Source organism: Dipodomys spectabilis, unplaced genomic scaffold (assembly GCF_019054845.1).
Source record: "Dipodomys spectabilis isolate Male_0828 unplaced genomic scaffold, ASM1905484v1 ptg000042l, whole genome shotgun sequence".
In the NCBI taxonomy this organism is placed as follows: domain Eukaryota; kingdom Metazoa; phylum Chordata; class Mammalia; order Rodentia; family Heteromyidae; genus Dipodomys; species Dipodomys spectabilis.
The window spans coordinates 12330837-12353623 of record NW_024870719.1 but is presented as its reverse complement, the minus strand read 5'-3'; the positions used below and the strand labels follow the sequence as shown (position 1 = coordinate 12353623).

General features: G+C 34.5%; 1 protein-coding gene across 1 annotated transcript in view; it reads left to right on the top strand.

Moving 5' to 3' along the window:
- The window catches only part of Mdga2 (MAM domain containing glycosylphosphatidylinositol anchor 2), a 722905-nt gene that overhangs the window by 410356 nt on the left and 289762 nt on the right, over window positions 1-22787 (top strand). Inside the window, exon 3 of the mRNA XM_042677867.1 lies at window positions 18719-18893. Within this exon, the coding sequence (XP_042533801.1) occupies window positions 18719-18893 (175 nt within the window). The remainder of the gene's footprint in view (window positions 1-18718; window positions 18894-22787) is intronic.

The window sequence follows — 22787 nt, the reverse complement described above, 5'->3', positions numbered from 1 at the left end:
CCACTCTTAGAATCAGAATGAAATGTTCTCATGACTGAATTTTTAACAGTTTAACATTCTATTAAATTAATATTATCTTGCTTTCATTTAGGTCAATAATAAGATGCCTTTTATAAGATTTAAACAATGCTAATTTTCCTACCCTTTGTATAACACTTCCTACAAAAAGAAATATCGTATTAAAGACTCTTTCTATTGAACTGTAGATCTAGGGATCCTCATTTTTCTTCCCAGTGCCGTTCATTTTTGCTTACTCTAGTCACCACATTTTACTTGAAGAATATTTGCTCAAGTGGCAATTAATGTTTCATATGCAAAGTCTGACTCTAAAAAGTTAGGAACAATACACAGATGCAAGTTAAACATGTTTTGAAGAGAGATGAATTTTTTTGCCATTAATTCTTATCAATTTCTTAATACAAACTTGACATATTTGACTTAACAGATCATCTTATATGAAGTTCTCTCACACTTGAGAAGTCTATTGACCATTTCTGCTTGTCTCAGACATATACTAGTAATTGCAAATAAGGGAAAACATGGGACCTATGTTTCTTTGCGCCTGGCTTACTCCACATAATTTTTTCCAAGTCTTTCCATTTCCTAACAAATGGAGACTAGCAGAAAATGAACCCCAAGATAAGGACCAATTTTTTTTCTTTCTTGTGATTGTTTCTAACATATTTATAAAATGATTTCTTTGTTGCTTTGTATGTCCCTCCCCCATGGTATAACCCCTGTTTTCACTGTATTTGATGTTGGTATACTTTGTGGAAGGGAAGGGGAAAAACAAATTGTTTAAATAGGGATACAGGTGAGCCCATTGCAACAATGAGATGTACAAGACATTATGTTGAAAAAACGAACTTTACAACTTTGGTAGGTGTGGTGGGGGCGGGGGGGAGGGAGAGGGTAATGGGCAGGGGTAGAAAGGGGAAACAAAGGAGGAGGCAACAATGCTTGATGAGAAATGTACTCATTACCTTGCCCATGTAATTGTAATCCCTCTGTATGGTATTTTCACAATTAAAAAAGAAAAAAAAAGAGAGAAGTTTATTGAATCCAGGTGCTGGTGGCTCATGCCTATAATCCTAGCTACACTGGAAGCTGAGATCAGAGGATCATGGTTCAAAGCCAGCATGGGCAGGAAAGTCCATGAGACTCTTATCTCCAATAAACCACTCAGAAAACTGGAAGTGGCACTTTGGCTCAAGTGGTAGAGCCTAGCCTTGAGCTGAAGGGCCGAGGGATACTGCCCAAGCCCAGACTTCCATGAAAGTCTATTGATTCTAAGTATTGTGTAATAAATCTTTCTTATTTACATCAGGAAGTGATGAAGTATTCATGGGTTTTTGTGCATATTGGTGTTAAGTTTGTAAAGATGATGGACTGGAAACACAACTTAATACCTAATAGGAAATTGTTATTTTTCAATTTCATAAATTTATTTATTGAAATATAAATACACTGAGAATTTAAATACTGACTAGGAAGCTCTTTTACAATAGAGTTTATCTCCAGTTGGAGGCATGATGAAGTCTTTGTGAATTCTTCTGAGTGTATTCTGTGTGACCCAGTACAGTTATTTCCATTAGTCCCTTTTCTCTGATCAATACTATTTCATCCTTCACATTGTCCACCATTCCCTTTTCTTTCATTACAATTAGTGAATTGAAACATGTAACCTTAAGATTTACTGATGATAATGATGAAAGATTATCAGTTAACATACCAGTTCTAGACTGTTAGATTTTGCAGAACTTATTTATGAGTGGAATAAAGCTGAAATTTCCAAGAGAGTAGCATCCATTCGAAGAACAGAGGTCAAGAGTAGGTAAGAAGAATGTTGATGTTAAACATTTTCTCTACCAGGCCACAAATGGGTTAATCCACGCAATACATTCTTCAAAAAACTTATTATGAAGGTTCTAAGGTTGGTCAGATAGGGATAACCCATAGAATAACATCAGGAGAATGTCTCCATGTATTAGAATCACAAAGTAATTAACCTGATCATTAGTTCAAGTAAAATCTACCTTGTTTATGATCAAGGGTTTTAGAAGACCACACAACTACTATTGGCCCTGTTGCTTAACAATGTATACTAGATTTATACCTGCAGAAACTGATAGCTCACAAAATAAATCTTTTCCTACTTAATTTGGATCTAAATCCTTATTGATAGAATTTGTAACTGTAACATTAGTGTAATGAAGTCTAGCAAATGTAACTTTCAGCTTTATGGACTCTGAATTTCAAGAAAGCATTTTTAGATGAAGTTGATGAATTGACTATATCCTGGGGTCATGGGGAGAATCATGACAGATTTTGTATACAAACCCGTTTGATCCTTAGCACATTTAGACAAAAGATATAGTCTCATATTGCTGTTAAAACCATGTATCCTGAAAGTGTCAGAGAGTGGATCAGCCAGTCAGGTCCATATTGTTTGTGGAAATCACTGTGTGTTAAGAAGGCTTCAGTCATAGAGCTTTCTCTTTTAACTTTAAATGTCCCATCTTTTCCCTTCTCTACCTAAAATACAGGTTCAAGTTCTTTAAATACTTATCTACTATCCCTAGAATGTTCAGCCCAAGAATACGATATAGGATAATTTGGGCTTTGTTTTATTTATATGTGTAAAATATATATAATATATATAAAATATATACATGTATATGTATATTATATATATTATTTTAAAGCTACTGTATAGAGGGGTTACAGTTACATGAGTAAGGTAATGAGTACATTTACTATCAAGCATTGTTAGCCCCTCCTTTATTTTTCCCCTACCATCCCTTCCCTCCCCACCTCCCCAACTACTCCTTCTCCTGACCAAGTTGTAAAGTTCATTTTCAACATAGTGTCTTGTACATTTCATTGTCACAATGAGTCAAGAATACAATGGTATTCTTGTTTCAACATTTTGTTATTTCCCTTTCCCTCCCCAAATTAGAAAAATGTTTATACAAGATTCAGGCACCAGAATCACATGCAATGAAAACATGAGTTATACCATAGAGGAAGACATAAAAAAGAAACAAAAACAATCACATAGTACATGATAAGTACATTATAAACAGCAGCAGCAAAGATAAAACTTCTTGTGTCCCTATCTTGGGGTTAATTTCACTTACCACCATCTTATATTTGGTCATATGTGCATAGCTTTTGACCTTTTCTAATTGTCTCGTAAGATTATCCTAGACATATATTAGTTATATATATATATATATATATATATATATATATATAAAGGAAACAATGGGACCTATGTTTCTTTATGTCTGGCTAACTTCACTTAGTATAATTTTCCACAAATCTGTCCATTTGTTTTATTAATCTCCATTTTAATTAGGGATAGTAGTCATGTAGGCATATAAATCGGTACATGAAATTTTATAGTAGAGTTTAGTAATATGTTTAATAACCTATGCTACTTATATATAGAGTTAATGCATCATCATGTTTTTACTTATCTTTTTAGAAAAGATTTGCCAGTCTACTTGAATTGATTGACTAGGGTCCATTTCTGAGTAATATAAGAAAAATCCTGGACTTTGTTTCTCTGAGTATGATAGGAAGACCAAGCACAGTCTGTGGGTTCACATGGAGTGAGGTTCTCATCGTATCTCATCCTATCCTATACTGCTTATGGGATATTTAAAGAATAAGTCATTTTCTAAGCTGATGCATAAGCTTCTTAACTGTGAAATGAAAATGTATTAGGTAATGGACAGGGGTTGTTTAGAATTACATGAAATGTATTAGTTAAATACTTGCCAGGAGAAACCCTTAACAGATAGATGTACCTGACTTCAGTTGGAATACAGTCATACATGTACCTTATTTCAGTTGGAATACAGTTATATAAATTCTTATTGGAATTATGGAATCACTGCTGATTATTTGGTCTTGGGAAAGTTAGTGGACGTTTCTGAATCTCAATTTATCCTTCTGAAAAATTAAAGATAACACTATTCATTGGTATCCTTTTCATGAAGACAATTATTCAAAACTATATTGTATATAATCCAGACAAGATTACTTCCCAATTTTTCTCTATGTTTCACTTACACTTGAACCAGATGGATTATAATTTCTTGTACTATTTAATTGTGGCATTAATCTCTTGGGCAAGTAGGCTACAAATATTATTCTTTGATTCATGTGTTCTGAAATTGGACCACTTTATCTGAATATTTAAAGTAATCTTGATTCATGTACACTAAGTAGTTCTTATCCCTCATCTCACTTTAGTTTTACATATTTGTTGATAGATTTCCTTACCTTGGTGTTAAATGTATAAGGGTTTTTGTTTGTTTTTTCCATTGTGGGGCTTGAACTCTGGGCCTAGGCCCTGTCCTTGAGCTCTTCAGCTCAAGGCCATTTCCGGTTTTCTGGTGGTTAATTGGAGATAAGAATCTCAGAGACTTCCTTTGCCACTACCCTCAGATCTCAGCCTCCTGAGTAGCTAGGATTACATGTGTGAGCTACCCAGCTTAAATGGAGTATGAGTTTTGTAAGTGAAACTCAAAGAGCTGGGCACCCATGGTTTATAGCTGTAATCCTAGCTACTCCAGAAGCTGAGATCTGAGGATCTCGGTGGAAACCAGCTTGGGCAGGAAAGTTCATGAGAGTTTTATCTCCAATTAACCACTAGAAAATTGGAAGTAGAGTTGTACTGCAAAGTGATAGAGTATTTTCCTTGAGCAGAAAAGCTCAGGGACAGTACCCAGGCCTGATTTCAAGCTCCAAGACCCATGGGGGGGAAAAAAAGAGTGAAAGTCACATATAGCTTTGAGAAATCTATAGTACCATAAATATGCTTTCATTTTGCTTGTGTATTTCTAATAATTATCTATTTTGGTAGAAAAGCAGGAGATATACATCTGTCCATAAGCTTGAAAATACAATAAATAGTAGGAATTGGAAATGTTGATTTTTTTTCAGTCCAGTTCTAAGTATCCTCTGGGTGAAATATATCTTTGGCTGCTTTAATGTAACTTCTGGAAGGCATTTTAGATTAATTTTTAGAAAACATGGACTAGAATTGTATTGCATTATTTATTTGGCACAGTCTGGCAGAATTTGCTGTTAGGAGAATACTAGAATACTACAAATCCTACCATCTGCCAAATCTATATACCTCAAAGATACTTCTGTTTTTCTACAAGTGTGCTGATGTGTTGTTGTTTTTAATCCCTTAAATGACAGGAGTTCATTTTATTAGCTTATGAATAAATGTAAATACAGCTTTAATAGGTTACTGTCTTGGAGCGAATGGAGCAGAGCAATTTATTTTTTATTACATTTCAAATACTCTGCGGTGCCTGCAATGCTGTTAATTTAGATCATACTCTATTATAAAAGGCATTAAAGAAATTACTGCTTCACTTTCAATGAGATTGAAGATGTTGTTAAAAAAGTCCCATAAGAAGCTCATAAAGAGAAGATGGAAATACTATTCAATAGCAATATTCTCAAGGAAAAAAGGCTCTGATTTGTAAATTGTGTAGTAGGTCAATATTGATTAATCAGTGTAAAACCATTAAATTTAGATCCAGGAAATTTTTTCAGATTCTAGGGGAAACATTATAGTAAGGTTTGGGAAATCTCCTCTATTCATAATCCTATATATATTTGATAATGTTTGCAATATGATTTATGTCATTATAATACCTATCACTCCATAAAACTGACATATGTTTATTATAATATATATAATATTATAGGGTATAATATTCCATCTTAGGTTATTAAAATCCCAGTTTAATGATTTTTTTAAACTCAATTTTATTGTCAAGGTGATGTACAGAGAGGTTACAGTTACAGCCGTAAAGTAATGAATACATTTCTTATCAAACATTGTTACCCCTTCCATCATTTTCCTCCTACTTCCCCCCCCCCCCCATCTTCCACCAAAGTTGTAAAGTTCAGTTCCAACATATTGTGAGTATTACTGTTGCTTTGGTTTCCTTTTGTCCTTTGTCTTACCATTTTGTTGTTCCCCTTCTCTTCCCCAATTCAGATAAATGTATATATAAGACACAGGGTACCAAAATAAAACAAAGTTACAACAGGGGATAAGCCAAATGGACACAATGAAAGAAAAAAGAAATAGTTTCACACAGTACATTAAAAACAACAACAAAGGAAAACCTCCTTATGTTGGTGGCTCATTTTACTTAGCAACCTCTTATATGGTCACTTACTGATGTTTTTCATCTTTATTTTTTGGTGCCAGTCCTGGGACTTGAACTCAGGGCCTAGGAACTGTCCCTGGGCTTCTTTTGCTCAAGGCTAGCACTCTACCACTTGAGTCACAGAGCCGGCTGTGTACGGAATCAAACCCAGGGCTTCATGCATGCTAGGCAAGCAACTACCACTAAGCCAAATTCCCAGCCCCACTTTTTATTTTTATTTTTATTTTTAAATTTTATTTTATTTTATTTGAGAACATACTGTACAGAGGGGTTACAATTACGTGGGCAGGATAATGCATACATTTCTTACCAAGCATTGCAGCCTCCTCCTTTGTTTACCCTTCACCTCCCTTCCCAGCCTCCCCCTTCCCCCCCACCCAATCATACCCCCCCCCCACCGACATTGTAAAGCTGGTTTTGACATGACATTTTGTACTTCTCATTGTTGCAACAGGTCCACCTGAATCCTTAAACGACTTGTTTGTCCCCATCTCCTCCACATGTTATACTGACATCAAATATAGTGAAAGCGGGGGTTACACTGTGGGGAGAGGGACATACAAAGCAACAAAGAAATAATCTTATGCATTCATTAGAAACACATGCATGAAAGAAACAAAAACATTAAAATACATATTTGAGGGTTCGTTTTCCTAACATCACATTATCTGACTTTTTCCGCTTGACTCATACCTATACTAGATATTGCAAATAAGGGAAACCATGGGACCTATGTTTCTTTGGGCCTGGCTTACTTCACTTAATATAATTTTTTCCAAGCCTTTCCATTTCCTAACAAATGGGGCAATGTCATTCTTTCTGATGGAGGCATAGAATTCCATTGTGTATATATACCACATTTTCTTGAACCATTCATCTACTCAGGCCCCACTTTTTAATGAATAGTTTATTCTTTCTTTCATAAGATGCTACAGATGGTTTAAAATGAGTTGCTACAGATGATTTAAAAATAGCATTTTCACTGTATGCAATTTCCTTATTTCTTTGGTACTTTAATTATTTTTCCAAAGGTATTGCATTCATTATTTTTCATTGATAGAACACAGATTGTATATTTAGAGGTCTCAAATGCTTTAAAAAGTATGTTTTTGGGCTGGGAAGGTGGCTCAGTGCTAGAGCGCTTGTCTTGCATGCCTGAGGCCCTGGGTTCCATTCCTCAGCACCACATAAGCAAAAAGAAAAAAGCCAGAATTGGCGCTCTGGCTCAAGTGGTAGTGCACTAGCCTTGAGCTGAAGAGCTGAGGGACAGTGCCCAGGCCCAGAGATCAGGCCCCATGACCAGACCCCCAAAAAATAAATAAAAAGTATGTTTTGATTCTGATACTGTATTTGATTCTGAATACTGAATGTAGAAATAATAATAGCTTAAGCAAGGTAGACATCAGTTTAGTATCATGAAACATAATCCAGTTATGAAGAATATTGAGAAGCAATGTTGGCTTTCTTGTATCTTCGAGGATCTCTTCATTGAGAAACAATGTTGGCTTTTTTTGTATATTCGAGGAACTATTAATAACAGTGAGTTCTATCTTGGAATTAGCCCACAACCTAAAATACATCCTGGAAATCCAGCTATTCCTTTTGCGTTTCAGGCAGCCAAGGAGAAATGTGAAACCAGTCAGTGGGCTCATTTTCTTCTCTCTTAAGGAACTTCTCTGAAATGCCCCCACAATACTTCTAGTTCCACAGTGTACTTACGTGCAGAAAAAAGCAAAGCTAGCAGGCTTGAGAATACTGTAAGTCTCTTTGCAAGTTTGGTTCTTTACTGACATCTTGGAATTTGACTTCAGGAATATTCTCACCATATTCTAATTGATATGAATGGCTTAATGTACCTAAATTGTCTTTAGAGATGAATGGTTTATTTTAGACATTTTTTCTAGTTTTGAGAGACTGGTATTTTGACAGAGAATGTCTCCTGACTAGTCTTCAGTGAAAATCATGCACTTTGAGTCTCAAATGTATTGACCTGCCAGACAGTTTTTTCTAAGAGTTGTCATAATTCACTGCATGGGAAAGTTAAACAAGTACTTTGTGATTCCATTGGGAGGAGACTCTTGGAAACTTTTGTCCTTTTTCCTGTAATCTTTGTCCAATATTGGCATTCCTTTTGCTAATATAGATCTCTCTATGTATACATTTTTACCATTATTTATAGCAGTCATGACTAAGGCTTTATAATGACTTTCAAGAGTCCTCTATGATGACTCATTAGACCTAAATGTGGTCTTGAAGTGTCCTGACAAACATAGAAATGGAGGAAAATATTCTACTTGTTAAGTTATAAAAACTATTTTTAATGTGTATTGCAGGTGGTGTTTTTGTTTTGTGTTCGGGGCGGTGAGTAGGTGGAGACTAAGATCAGTAATAGGATGTAGTATTTTATTAAGATCCTCTCTATCCTAGTGGAGTATACCATTTTGGTCTAAATAGTTGAAAAAAATGGAGTTGTCAGAAATTGAATTGGTGGAAGCTAGGATATTTGGTTTGGAGCAGAGCTCAAAAAGTCATTTTGAATATGTTGCATATAGAAAGCAATCAGTTGGTGAGTAGAATGTTATTCAAAAGGGAGCCTGATCTACAATAGTAGAGTCACGATTACATGAATGATATTTAAAAGTACTTCCTAGGATAATGAAGGAAGAAAGTATAGATGGAACATGATGCAGATGTAAGGTGCTCAGGCATTCAGAGATAAAAGACAACAGAAGAAACCACATGTGGAGGGAAAGAAGGAGAAGCAAATCAACTGTCCATTCATCTTATGAGAAACTTGGAGAGCATGTCCAACACTTATTTCTGTTTATCTACTTATATGTTCACTTAGTGTTTATGCCTATTTGAAAACTTGTCATTTTGTGATGAACTAACTCACAGCTCATACCACATACCCCTTGGTTTGTAATTTTATGTTAGTTTTCTCCAGAGATTCATTAGCTCTCTTGACAGAACTTTATAAGTTCCCCCTTTTCTATTTTTATAGCTATTCTAGTCTTATCCAATGCTGCAATTTGCTAATCCAAGAACAACTTAAAATGTGGTACTTGAAAGCTATTATTTGATATATTCTCCTTGCCTCAAACCCTCATATGTAAAATATAATACTGCATTTATAAAGAAAAATAGAGTAACCACTTAGATGGACTAATAAATTCATTAAAATGATAGAATTTGTATAAAAATTCCACTGTGTATATTTGAAAATGAAAACAGATGAATAAAATATTAGAGAAATATCTATTTAAGGATTAACATCTCAATTAATTGGTAATAATTAGATCACAGGTGCTGTCAAGTAGAACTTTATCAATTTGTCTATGTATTGTCAGGGGGTTTTAGTACTGGAAAGTTATTACAATAACTTTGTTATTGATTGCTGTATTTCAGGCTTGGATTTTTTAAGGTGGAGATAATAATAATTATAATCTTTGATATGATGAATTTCTATTTTAAGGTTTTTAGAAACAACTCAAAAAAAGAGCTTCATGTGCAAGTGGTTTTGTTAAGAAAATGATTTTAGAGTAAATGGATAATGGAACAAAAAGGGAAATGCAGGGCTCTGTGGCAACACTGGAACAAGAAAGCAGAAAACAAGGGGGGAGAAGTTGGATAAGGATGTGAACTTGTGAGGTTGACTTCAGCCTGATACAGGGAAAGAGCCCTAGGGGATCAACTATGCTTATTATGTGTCCCAAAGGGAGGCAAACAGGACCGGGCTTTCATAACTCATACTAATCATTCATTTGTCAGAAATCAGGAGTAAGGGAGTGAATACCCAAGATTTCCAATAAGGGAAAAGTGACTCCAGAGCTTAAGGATCTTCCATGAGAAATAAGAAATCCTGGAGGGGTCCTGATAAGCAAGGCAAAGGGCTCTAAGAGAATCACAAGGTGAGCACCAATTCCTAGCTGCAATGCATAATTAGGTAATTTATATAGCATGTGTTGAGTATTGCCAGGGAGGGAATCCCATAGGGTTATAGTAACACAGAGGTCAGGACACCACAGAGTTTTATGAGAATGGGAAAGCTTCCTAATGAAATGATTTGTAGAGGATCACAGGATATTACCTAAATACTACATGAAAGACAAAAGGAGAAATCTAAGGGCAGAAGAGAACCAGTCATAAAAAAAAAAAAAAGGACAGAGTCACAGGGTCAGGGGAGAAATGGAGCTATAAAAAAAAGAGGAAAATGTTTTAAATAGCTTTTAAACTTGTTATGGTATTAAAATGAAAGGATGGAATATAAAAACTTTTGTAAACATTTAGAGGAAGAAAGTCCTGTGTGTTTGAATGGCTAATTTCTTGGTTAAACTCCCAAAGCAAACTCCTCCTGTCGTGATGCAATCTACTTTCACCCTCAGAACTTTGTGTTTCTAAACAATCACATCAAAATCGACCCTCCTCTGCCACTACTGGCTTGAAGTAATTTTAGCAGGCCCTGTCCTAACAGTCCATATAGAAAGAAAAAAATCTCATGCTTTGATGCATAGTGCTAAACTTATTTGGTCAGTTCCTTATTAATGAAAGAGGTAAATTAGTTACTCAAAGTTTAAATGCAAAGAAAGGGCATATGGAAGAACACATACACACATACACACATATATATATGTATATATACATATGTACACATATATATGTATGTGTGTTTTGTATATATATATATATGTATTATGTATGTATATACATATATGTATACACACATAAACACAAACATATTGGTTATCCTTTTTTTAAAAATCAAACTAGGATTCTCAGCCTTAAGGTCTACCAAGTTTGGGGAATAATCATGCCTTAATTATTTTCCTTTGGTTTCGAACTCATTTACCATGATGCCTCCCCGTTCTTTGCCATCTTATGCCCTGTTAGGGAGATGAGCAACTGATGACCCATTTTTTGGCTCTACGCTGCTTTTGTTTAAAATTGCTGTCATGGGCTCATTTATACATCTCACATAGTCACTGTGACTTACAGAGATAATTTTAAAATGTAGATTATATTAGTAATGATATCTGTGACCATGTCATGCTATAAACATGATCCCTAATAAACAGAGTAATATAATATATATATATATATATATGTATGTATATACACACACACATATATTTGTCTTCTTACATTGTATAGAGAAATGTTCAGGCTAAAATTACACTGTGTTGTCTGAAAATTGATTGTACCAACACACAAGTGGAAGCATCATGTTGGTATAATTTTTTGTGGCCTGATACATTCTATTTAAATTTTAACCTGCATGATCTAGAGCTTTATGCCATTCAAAATTCTATTTATTGTATTAAGTAATTGAAAAAGCACCCATTTCCTCTGTAATTTTCCCTGATACTAGTACAGGAGATGAGGGTAACCTTTATCTTCAGAACTCTAATGAACACTGTCTGCTCATAATTACTAACCACAGGCATTCCTTTATACTGCTTCAGGCTGGTACAGTAGATCTAGATTTTTCAGGTTTAGCTCCCAGTAGCTCAGGTAGAATATTGTTTTGATAATTATAGCAGGTCATATAAATGTTGTCTTATTTTTTTCTCTGGAACTCTTTTTACTGATGACAGATATTCTTTCAGAATACAAATATTACTGAGTATAAATAATTCTGGGACTAGCTCATATTTGTCTATTGCCTGACGTTGAGTATATTTGGTTTAAATCACTAGCAATTTACAGAATGTAGCTTCAGCTAATGGATTCTCATTCACTGCACATTAACTGAAGAAAAGAACTTAGGAATCTCAGTTCTGATAAGATCTGACTTCTTATGAGTCTGTAACATCTATATAATATTGCTTTTGGATGCAGCTAACTCTACCTTTGAACTATGCTTCAGGTTTTTATTTGCCTGACATTAGTCATTCAGTATCAATATTATTTAAATAAAAGCACTGATGTTTCAGTAGCATTGTTAGCTCAAAAATCTAAATAGAAATCTGTTTGATAGAAACTGGTTGACCCTAATCTAAATGTTTTGTTCTGCAACCTCAAAATTTTTCCGTTTGTTCTTATTTTAGATAGAGTTATAGTAAAAATCTATGTCCTAAATTATAGTGTATTTTTCTTTTTCTAGTAATGTTATTTCAATGGAGAAGACCTTAATTTAATGCTGTAAAAGAATTTACATAGAAAAGTATTTAAGCATTACATTTAATAACATAAAAATCAATATATTTTATCCCTGTTATGTAGATAGTAATATCATTAAACATTTTTCTTTTGTTTTTCCCAGGGTTACAAAAGCATCAAATTGTAGGATGGATATACTATTCAGATACTATTTAGAGTAAAGAAAACACTTCTAAGTCTCTTTTGTTGATAAGGACAGGGAAGTAGCTATGTGATGGAAACAAAAGTATGATGGGAACTTTCTATAAAGGACAAGTAGAAGGTGCTTATTTATTTATTTATATTTTTTTTTTGTTTTTTCTTACCATCACTGCCCTCCCATCTCACCTTCCCCCCCTCTCCCCCGCCAAAGTTGTAAAGTTCTGAAAGGTTTTCTCTGTACACTTTAACGTCACAACCCTAATGGGGGTTTTGAGTGTATCTTTTCTTATTAATTAACTACATAATTTGTTATACCCATAAAATGACTAATTTTTATTCTTCTCTCAGGAAGTCCTTTTTAATATTCATTTTTAAAAAGTAGAGTTATAGAAGAAAAAAATTCCCTAAAATTGTATTTCTCTCTTAACAATACTTTCTAGTATTTTTCTAAGTCCTCCCTTTGACTAGAGAATACTATTTAATATTTGATATTTGATCTCATTCATAATAAACACAGTATTTGCTTGTGATAAAAATTCAGTAGGCATAAATAACTAAGGTACTTTTTTTTTTAATTTAATTTTATTGTCAAAGTGATGTACAGAAGGGTTACAGTTACATATGTAAGGTTGAGAAATTACTATTTAAAATAACAAATTATGAGTGGAATGGACTTTCTGTGTTCTCATTACCAGTCTTACTAATGGAAATATGTTTCAATTGTTAGCTTATCTTTCTGATAAACATATTAGGAATATGTACACACATGCATTTTTTCATACACAGAGATATTATTCCTCTTCTAATAATTACTGAATTACTCAATAAGCTTAGCATGTTATATTTTTGGATGAATGTGTTTAATTTTGTTCTCTATTCATCAATATTAAGTATACTCCTGTCATTTCATACTTAGATTCTCTTTTATAAATTTTGTGTTGATAATTAACCCAGGGGTGGAACATGCTAGGTAAAATCTACCATGAACACCATCCTTGCCCTGGATTCTTTCTACTGGTGTAAGTTTGCAAACAGTTAGCTCTTTTTTCCATTCTTTTGCAAATATGACAATAAGACAAATTTTAGCGTGATAATTGCTAAACCAAATTATGAATATTTCCATTTTTGTATAATCCATAAATTTCTTTATATATATATATATATATATATATATGTAAAGATACTGTACAGAGGGGTTACAAGTACATGAGCAATAATGAGTCCATTTCCTATTGAGCATTGTTATCCTTCTTTTGTTTTCCCATACCATCCCTTTCCTCCCCACCTCCCCAACTCCTCCCTCCCCCACCAAAGTTGTAATGTTTGTTTTCAACATAGTGTCTTGTACAATCTCGTTGTTACAATGATAACCCATAAAATTCTCTTAAAAAGTTTATATCAACTTATTTCAATGTTAACTGTGAAACTTCAACGTTATGCCATATCCTCAGTATTTCTCACTAATGAGGTGAACTTGATTTCCTCTTGCATTTCTTATATATTTTGAAACAAGATGTTAAGAATTAAATATTTTCCATTTGTAGTTTTTTTCTCTTCATTTTAAACTATTTTTCTTATTTACTTACATCAAATCAGCCTTTTGTCTGTGAATGTATCTTCAATTACCCCAACATCATTTTCTAAACATTTTTTTTCATGTCAAATACCAGTTGCAGGAGATGTCACATCCCACTTTTATGTGACTATTCCTCTGCTCTTTGAATAATCTGAGGTTTATGGAATGCAGCTTCCCAGAGGTATCTGGGTGACCCTTAGTACAGTCGTGAAGAAGCAGCCTGCAGTCCACCATGCAGCACTTGCCATGGTGGTGGATGGACAGGTGGCCCCTCAGCATACAGTGCAGCCTTATTAACCTTTGTGCTCTCTAGTAGCACATACTATAAAACAGTGAAACTGATCATTTTGAGGGCTTGAACGCAGGGCCTATGTGCTGTCACTGAGCTCTTTCTGCTCAAGGCTTCCTCTGTACTACTTAGAACCACAGCTCCACTTAAAATTCTCAGGTGGTTTATTGGACATAAGAATTTCACCTGGACTTTTCTGCTCTGACTGACTTTGAACCACAGCTCTCAGATTTCAGCCTCCAGAGTAGCTAGGATGACAGGCATGAGCCACCAGTGCCAGACAAACTGATCACTTTTTTAACATCTAGACGCTTTACTAATTTAAAATATTCCAGTGCCCTGAATCTTGTATATACATTTCTCTGATTTTGGGAGGGGAAGGGAAATAACAAAATGCTGAAACAAAGACACAAGTTGACCCATTGTAACAATGAGATGTAAAAGACACTATGTTGAAAATGAACTTTACAACTTCAAGGAGGGTAAGGGAAGAGGGGAGGGAAGGGATGGTAGGGAAAATAGGAAATGTACTCATTACCTTACTCATTACCCCTCTGTACAGTATCTTTACAAGAAAAATATATATTAAATTAAAAAATATTTCTGTGACAAAAATACCTACAAAGTATTCCTTTGCTTACTGAACATCATTGCTTCTCTCAAGGGAAAAATTTGTTTGATGGAGTTTAGTGACAAACTGATTTTCATAGAAAGCCAATTTTAAGTAAAAGGATGATTACTATAGAAAATGTATTCAGATATGTGTTTGGGACAAAAATACTTTCTATAAAAAACGTCAAATTAGCCTGTGTGCTTCAAAGTACCTTGACTATGTTTGTTACCAATCATAAAATAGATTCTTTTAAGAGAAAAAGTGAATATCAGAAACAGCAGCATATTTGTTTCCTAGTATTTAACAGCTGTACTCAAGAGGTTAGCTGTGAACCTAATTAGTGTGACATGATTATATTTGTAAGGATATTTGCCAACCTTTCATAGGTGTGTACATCTCAGTGAATCTGTACTTTCAGAATGACTAATGTATGATGTGGTGAAATCATGTAAATAAAGATCCATTTAAAGAGGAAAATAGACCAATGGTCCATTAAAAGAAAGTAAATTGATATAATATTAGGTTATATTTTGCAAAAAAATTGAGAAATTTCCATATGTGGAGGTTTTTGTGTAGTGTTTTACAAAAGTATATATGCCCCAATTACCTGAAAAGATATTGAAATCAATGTGGGACCACTTTTTATCATAAATCTAAACAACAATGAACAATACTGGCCATAGATTGCATGCAAATTGATAAAATAAACCAGCTGACTTTGCCCATAAGCCAGAAGTTCAAGAGATTTGAAGTGATATAAAAATATCATCCTTTATATATTTTAAATTAGAAGACACAGTTTTCTAGTTAAAAATCTGATGTTAACTTGTCCTAGGTTTATTTATGTAAGCTAAAATGAGATGATGCATGTTTTTACATTCTCTGCTTAATTTCTAATACAGAATCCCTGATTAAAAACATCCAAACAAACAAAAGATACCTAGATATTCTACAGTTTTTTTTTTAATTGTGAAAATACAGTACAGAGGGGTTACAATTACATGGGCAAGGTAATGAGTACATTTCTTATCAAGTATTGTTGCTCTTATCAAGTATTGTTGCCTCCTCCGTTTTTTCCCCTTCCCATCCTTTCCCATTCCCCCACCCATCCCCGCGCCCCCCGCTGTAAAGTTCATTTTTCGACATAATGTCTTGTACATCGCGTTGTTGCAATGGGTCCACCTGTATCCCTATTTAAACGATTTGTTTTTTCCCTTCCCCTCCACAAATTATGCCTACATCAAATACAGTGAAAACAGGGGTTTTCTGTGGGAGAGGGACATACAAAACAACAAAGAAATATAAATATGTTAGAAACAATAGCAAGAAAGAAAAAAAAAACATTTGAGTCCTTATCTTGGGGTTCATTTCTACTAATTCTAATACAGAATCCCTTTTTAATAAAATCCAAACAAACAAAAGATACTTAGATATTCTACAGTTTTTTGTTTTTGTTTTTGTCAGTTATGGGGCCTGAACTCTGTGCCTGGGCGCTGTCCCTCAGCTCTTCAGCTCAAGGCTAGAGCTCTACTATTGAGCCACAGCACCTCTTCTGGCTTTTTCTGCTTATGTGATGCTGATGAATTGAACTCATGGCCTCATTCATGCAAGGCAAGCACTCTACCACTGAGCCACCTTCCCAGCCGCAGTCTACAGTTTTAATTATGTGAAGATGTTTTAAGGCCAGAAACTTTAATAGCTGATATCTCATAGGTCTTTCTTCCCTTTTTCCCTGTCTCTGACTCTGTCTCTTTCTCTCTTATACACACATAGATTTTTTTCATTCTTCTCTCTTCCTGAATCATATCTACCACTATAATACTGCTATATAATTTAATTATTGTAAAACATAAAATATTTTATATATTTGAAATCCCCAGGTCATTTCCATGACTTGCTTTATCTTAAACTCTATTTTTTTAAAAAAAATTCGTTTTCAAAGTAAGTTTAGTATTCGGTTATGATATTATATGAAAATGTTTTAAACAGAATTCTAGTTATATTTTAGACTATGAAATAGGCACGTGTCTATTATCTTAAGAAAAATTAAAATGTGTTTGTATAAAATAAAAGCACATTTAAGTCTTCATCCATTGTTTCTAGATTTGTAAACTTAAAACTAGAACACTTGATTTCCCAGTAAAAATACTGTTTTATTATTTGGTGGGCATATACATAATAAGTTTACAACTAATTGAAGTTAGGAATATGTCGTTGAATTTTTTAATATATAGTTCACGAACAAAGCAAAGTTTGTATTATATATAGTTATATATATAAATATAATGTAATATAATTTAATATAATTTATGTATATATAATTTTTTGCTTGTCCTGGCGCTTGAACTCTGGGTGTGGGGCATTGTCCCTGAACTTTTGTGCTCAAGGCTAGCACTCTACCACTTGAGCTATAGCTTTTGTGTGGATAATTGTAGATACGAGTCTCACAGTCTTTCCTGCTCAGTCTGGTTTTGAACTGTGATTCTTAGATCTCAGCCTCCTGTGTAGTTAGGATTACAGACATTAACCACAGGTTCCCTGCTTAAATACATATTTGCTATTTTGCTCTGCTTGTTCATCTGTAGGTTGTGCATTTATTGCAGTCACATTTAAGGATGAAAATAGTCATATTTTAATAATAAAAAGTATTTTTTAAAGATTGTAGTCCCATTTATTTATACATTTCTATGCATTAAAAGAAGAGATTTTGAACAGGCTGGTTTTATTTCAGTTTTGGCTTTTCATACTTTCACTTTAATCTATATAATTCTTTGTATGTTTTTTAGTATTTCTATCAGCTGTTTCATTATTAAAATGAAAATAAACAAGGATATACAACAAAGAAAAAGAGAAAAACTAAACCACATTAGTTTTATTTTCTATTTTGTATCAATTTACAGTAACAGCATGTAGCTTTTGTAAGGTTTTGTATACTAAAATACACAAAATTTAAGTTGAATACCAGTAATTATTGCTGGCAAAAAATAAAGCTGTTGTACACAGCTGTGTTTCAAAGAATGGTATTGTTTATAATGAAATATTTTAGACATTCTAAGTGCTTGGCAGTTTAATAGAAATGTTGTACTTGAAAAAGTTTACACATTTTTGAAAATAATTAGTGATGCAAAGTGAATTCTAATGATCAAAATAGGCAAATCATTTGTAGGCCTATTAAGGCAAAGCCATTAAAGATTTTAAAAAAAATCTCTTTTGAAAACCAGGTGTATAAAATTATACATAATCTCAATAAGCCATTATGGTAATATGCCTAAATTATCCAAATCAAATAGGAAATTTAAAGTAAAAATAATGAAGCATGTCCAAAAAGTAATTAGAGTCTATATTGACTAGACAAATAAAAAGTATTTTACAAACTTTGAAATTATTAAAGAAAATTTTAAACACTCAACAAAAGAGTACTCTCCTACCCTTGCTTTCTTCATTCTAATATATTTCTGATATACATGCTTTATTTATGCTTTCTACTGACCTCTTCTACTTTGATTGGACCATTGATGAATTTGCTTCAATTGAAGCACTAAATAAAGGATGGCATTTTACTTAAAATCTTATACTGTAAATGTGTTTATACTTTTAATCCATCTCTCATTAATTGGATAAGAAAGGCAAGATAGCAGTGATGAGACAAGCATTGCAAATTAGTCATTGCTATTTGATTGTCCTGTGGGAAAACCTAGCTAAAGTAACAATCTTTGTTGATGCCCGCTCAGATCAGGTGGACCAAGACAGCAGGAAGTGCCTCTGACAGATTCCAAGACTCCAGTGTCTTCAATGAGACGTTGAGAATTACAAATATCCAGAGACACCAAGGAGGCCGGTATTACTGTAAAGCGGAGAATGGCCTGGGGTCCCCAGCTATAAAGTCAATCAGAGTGGATGTTTACTGTAAGTAATTTTCCCAGAAATCCATCACAGCCTCATTGAGTTTCCTGGGTCCTACAACTATGGGTTTACCAAAGATGTAACTGGAACACTAGTGGGGAAGAAATGGTTTCAGCTATGGATAACTCCTTCAACACTTTTCTAAGGAAAGGCATTTTAATTGTAAATTGACACATTTTTAATTTTATGATACTTATTCACCAACGATTATTTTAAAATTGCATAATATGAAGATACAAATATTACTGATATGTATATATACATATGTATATATACATAGGTATGACATGTATATATACATATACATACATGTATAAGTTTTATGATTAAAAATTATACCATAAGTATCCTTATAGATCAATTAACCTATATAAGAGTATGAGTACAATTATTCTTTTTTTCTGCATATTGTATAGGTAAAGCCAAGTTTTCTGGATTGGCTTTTGAATGACACAAACAAGTGTGTAGAATATATTTTTGATGCAAGTACATTGAAACTAATCACTGCCAAACCTATGAAATGCTATACTGCCTGAAAAACATTGGCTGATTTATTTTTTACCTTAGTCACATTTCCCTACTTTTCATTCTTGACAATTACATTTAAAATCTTCTTGAGCTTCTTTTTCCTTACTAAAGAAATCAAGGATGTTCATTCAGGGTTTTGTTTGTTTTTTTGTATGTTTGTTTGTTTTGCTTCCATTTGTTTTCTTTGCAAGGGTTTATCTATTACTCTTTTTTCCACAAGAAAATTAAAGTCTCCAAGTTTAGAATATAAGATATTTTTTCCCTCTTTGCCATAATTCAGATTTAGGTGAAAGTGTGTGTGTGTGTGTGTGTGTGTGTGTGTGTGTGTGTGTGTGTGTGTGTGTGTGCGCGCATGCACAGTTAATCTTAACTCCTTAAAAGCTCATTTAACTTAGCTTTTCACTGAAGGCTGCTACTCTACTATTGTGCCACACCTTGACTTTGGGCTTTTTGAAGGTTAATTGGAGATCAAAGTCTCTGGAATTTCTTTTCCCAGGCTGACTTTGAACCAAGATCCTCAGATTTGAGCCTCCTGATTAGATAGATTACAAGTTTGAGCCACCATAACTGAGCTCTTGCAGAGTTACTGGGATAGGTAGAAAGGGGATAACAGAGTAGTATTTGTGCTACCTTTTTTTTTTTTTTTTTTAGTTTTGATTTTTTTGTACTTTTTTTTTTTGTGTGTGCCAGGCATGGGGCCTGAACTCTGGGCAAGGGTGCTGTCCTTCAGCTCTTCAGCTCAAGGCTAGCGCTCTACCACTAGAGCCACAGCACTACTTCCAGCTTTTTCTGCTTATGTGGTGCTGAGGAATCAAACCCAGGGTCTCATGCATGCAAGGCAAGCACTCTACCACTGAGCCACCTTCCCAGTCCCTTGTACGTTTTTTATTGTACAAATACTGTACAGTGGGGTTACCTGAGCAAGGTAATGAGTACATTTCCTATCGAGCATTGTTGCCTCCTCCTTTGTTTTTCCCCTACCATTCCTTCCCTCCCACCTCTACAACTACCCATCCCCAAGTTGAAAGTTCGTTTCCAACAGAGTGTTTTATACATCTCATTGTTACAATGGGTCAACCTGTATCTTTCTTTAAGCATTTTGTTTTTTCCTTTCCCCCTCCCAAATTAGAAAAAATGTTCATACAAGATGCAGGGCACCAACATGAAAAGAGGGGTTATACTGTGCAGGAGGAACATACAAAAAAACAAAAGAAACAAAAAAAATCACATAGTATATTATAAATATGTTAGAAACAATAGCAAGAAAGAAAAAAGATATTTGTGTCCCTATCTTGGGGTTCATTTCGCTTATCATCATCTTATATGGTCATATGCACATAGCTTTTGACCTTTTCTACTTGTCCTACACATGTACTAGTTATTGCAAATAAGGGAAACCATGGGACCTATGTTTCTTTGGGCCTGGCTTAAAAACAGTATGGAGGTTCCCCAAAAGACTCCACATAGAGCTTCCCTATGACCCAGCAATCCTACTTTTGGGCATTTACCCAAACGATCACAAACAAGACCATACTAAGGCTACCAGCCCAACTATGTTTATTGCAGCATTATTCACCATAGCTAAGATATGAAACCAACCCAGATAACCTTCATTACATGAATGGATCAAGAAAATGTGATACACACACACACACACACACACACACACACACACACACACACACACACACACAATGGAATTCTATGCCTCCATCAGAAAGAATGACATTGCCCCATTTGTTTGGAAATGGAAAGACTTGTGCTTCTTTTCTATATCTGGGTGCAGATTTCCTCATAGATAAGAAGCCAGGAGCACAGATAAGAACCACCTCTAATAACAACAGATGCTGGAGGGGATGTGGACAGAAGGGAACCTTACTGCATTGTTTGTGGGAGTGTAAACTTGTTCAACCACTTTGGAAAGCAGTATGGAGGTTCCTCAAAAGACTTCACATAGAGCTCCCCTAGGACCCAGCAATCCCACTTTTGGGCATTTACCAAAATGTTTATAAACAAGACCACACTAAAGCTACCAGCAAAACTATGTTTATTGCAGCATTATTTACCATAGCTAAGATATGGAACCAACCCAGATGCCCCTCAGTAGATGAATGGATCAAGAAAATGTGGTATATATACACAATGGAATTCTAGGCCTCCATCAGAAAGAACGACATTGCCCCATTTGTTAGGAAATGGAAAAGCTTGGAAAAAATTATATTAAGTGAAGTAAGCCAGGCCCAAAGAAACATAGGTCCCATGGTTTCCCTTATTTGCAATATCTAGTATATGTACGAGTCGAGCAGAAAAGGTCCGATAATGTGATGTTAAGAAAATGAACCCCTCTCTATACTTTCTCTTAATATAAATGGGCTGAATTCGCCAATTAAAAGAAAACGAACTGAGGACTGGATCAGAAAACAAGACCCATCCATCTGTTTCCTTCAGGAGACCCACCTCTCAGCCAAACATACAAACAAACTCAGAGTGAAGGGGTGGAAAAGGATCTACCAATCAAATGCCCCCAGTAAGAAAGCAGGTGTAGCTATTCTGAGATCTGACAAAATAAACTTTTCATTAAAATCAGTACAGAAAGACAAGGAGGGACACTACATATTAATAAAGGGAACAATCCAAGAGGAGGATATAACCATCATCAACTTATATGCCCCAAATATTGGTGCACCCAGATATGTCAAACAAATGCTCTCAAACTTACAGAATAAAATAGATCCCAATACGATAATACTAGGAGACTTTAACACACCACTCTCACCAAAGGACAGGTCTACCAACCAGAAGATTGGCAAAGAAGCTACCAAATTAAGTGAGGCCATACTTCAAGCGAAATTAACTGACATCTACCAAGTATTTCACCCTAAAACAACACAGTACACATTCTTCTCAGCAGCTCATGGAACTTTCTCCAAAATAGACCATATCATAGTTCATGCAAGGAACTTAAGCAAATACAAAGGGATCGACATAATCCCCTGTATCCTATCTGACCACAGTGGAATCAAGCTAGCTCTCAATAACAAAGCATACTGCAGAAATTTCTCTAATACATGGAAATTGAACAGCATAGCCCTTAACAATGCCTGGGTAACAGAAGAGATCAGAGAAGAAATAAAGCATTTCCTACAACTCAATGAAAATGAAAACAGCTCACAAAGAAACTTGTGGGACACAGCAAAAGCAGTCCTGAGGGGCAAATTTATTGCCCTCAGTGCCCACATCAAGAGAATGGAGACAGACCAAGTAAATAATCTCATGTTGCAATTAAAACAGCTAGAAAAACAAGAAAAAATGGGACCTAAAGCTACTAGACGAAGCCAGATAACCAAATTAAGAGCAGAGATTAACCAA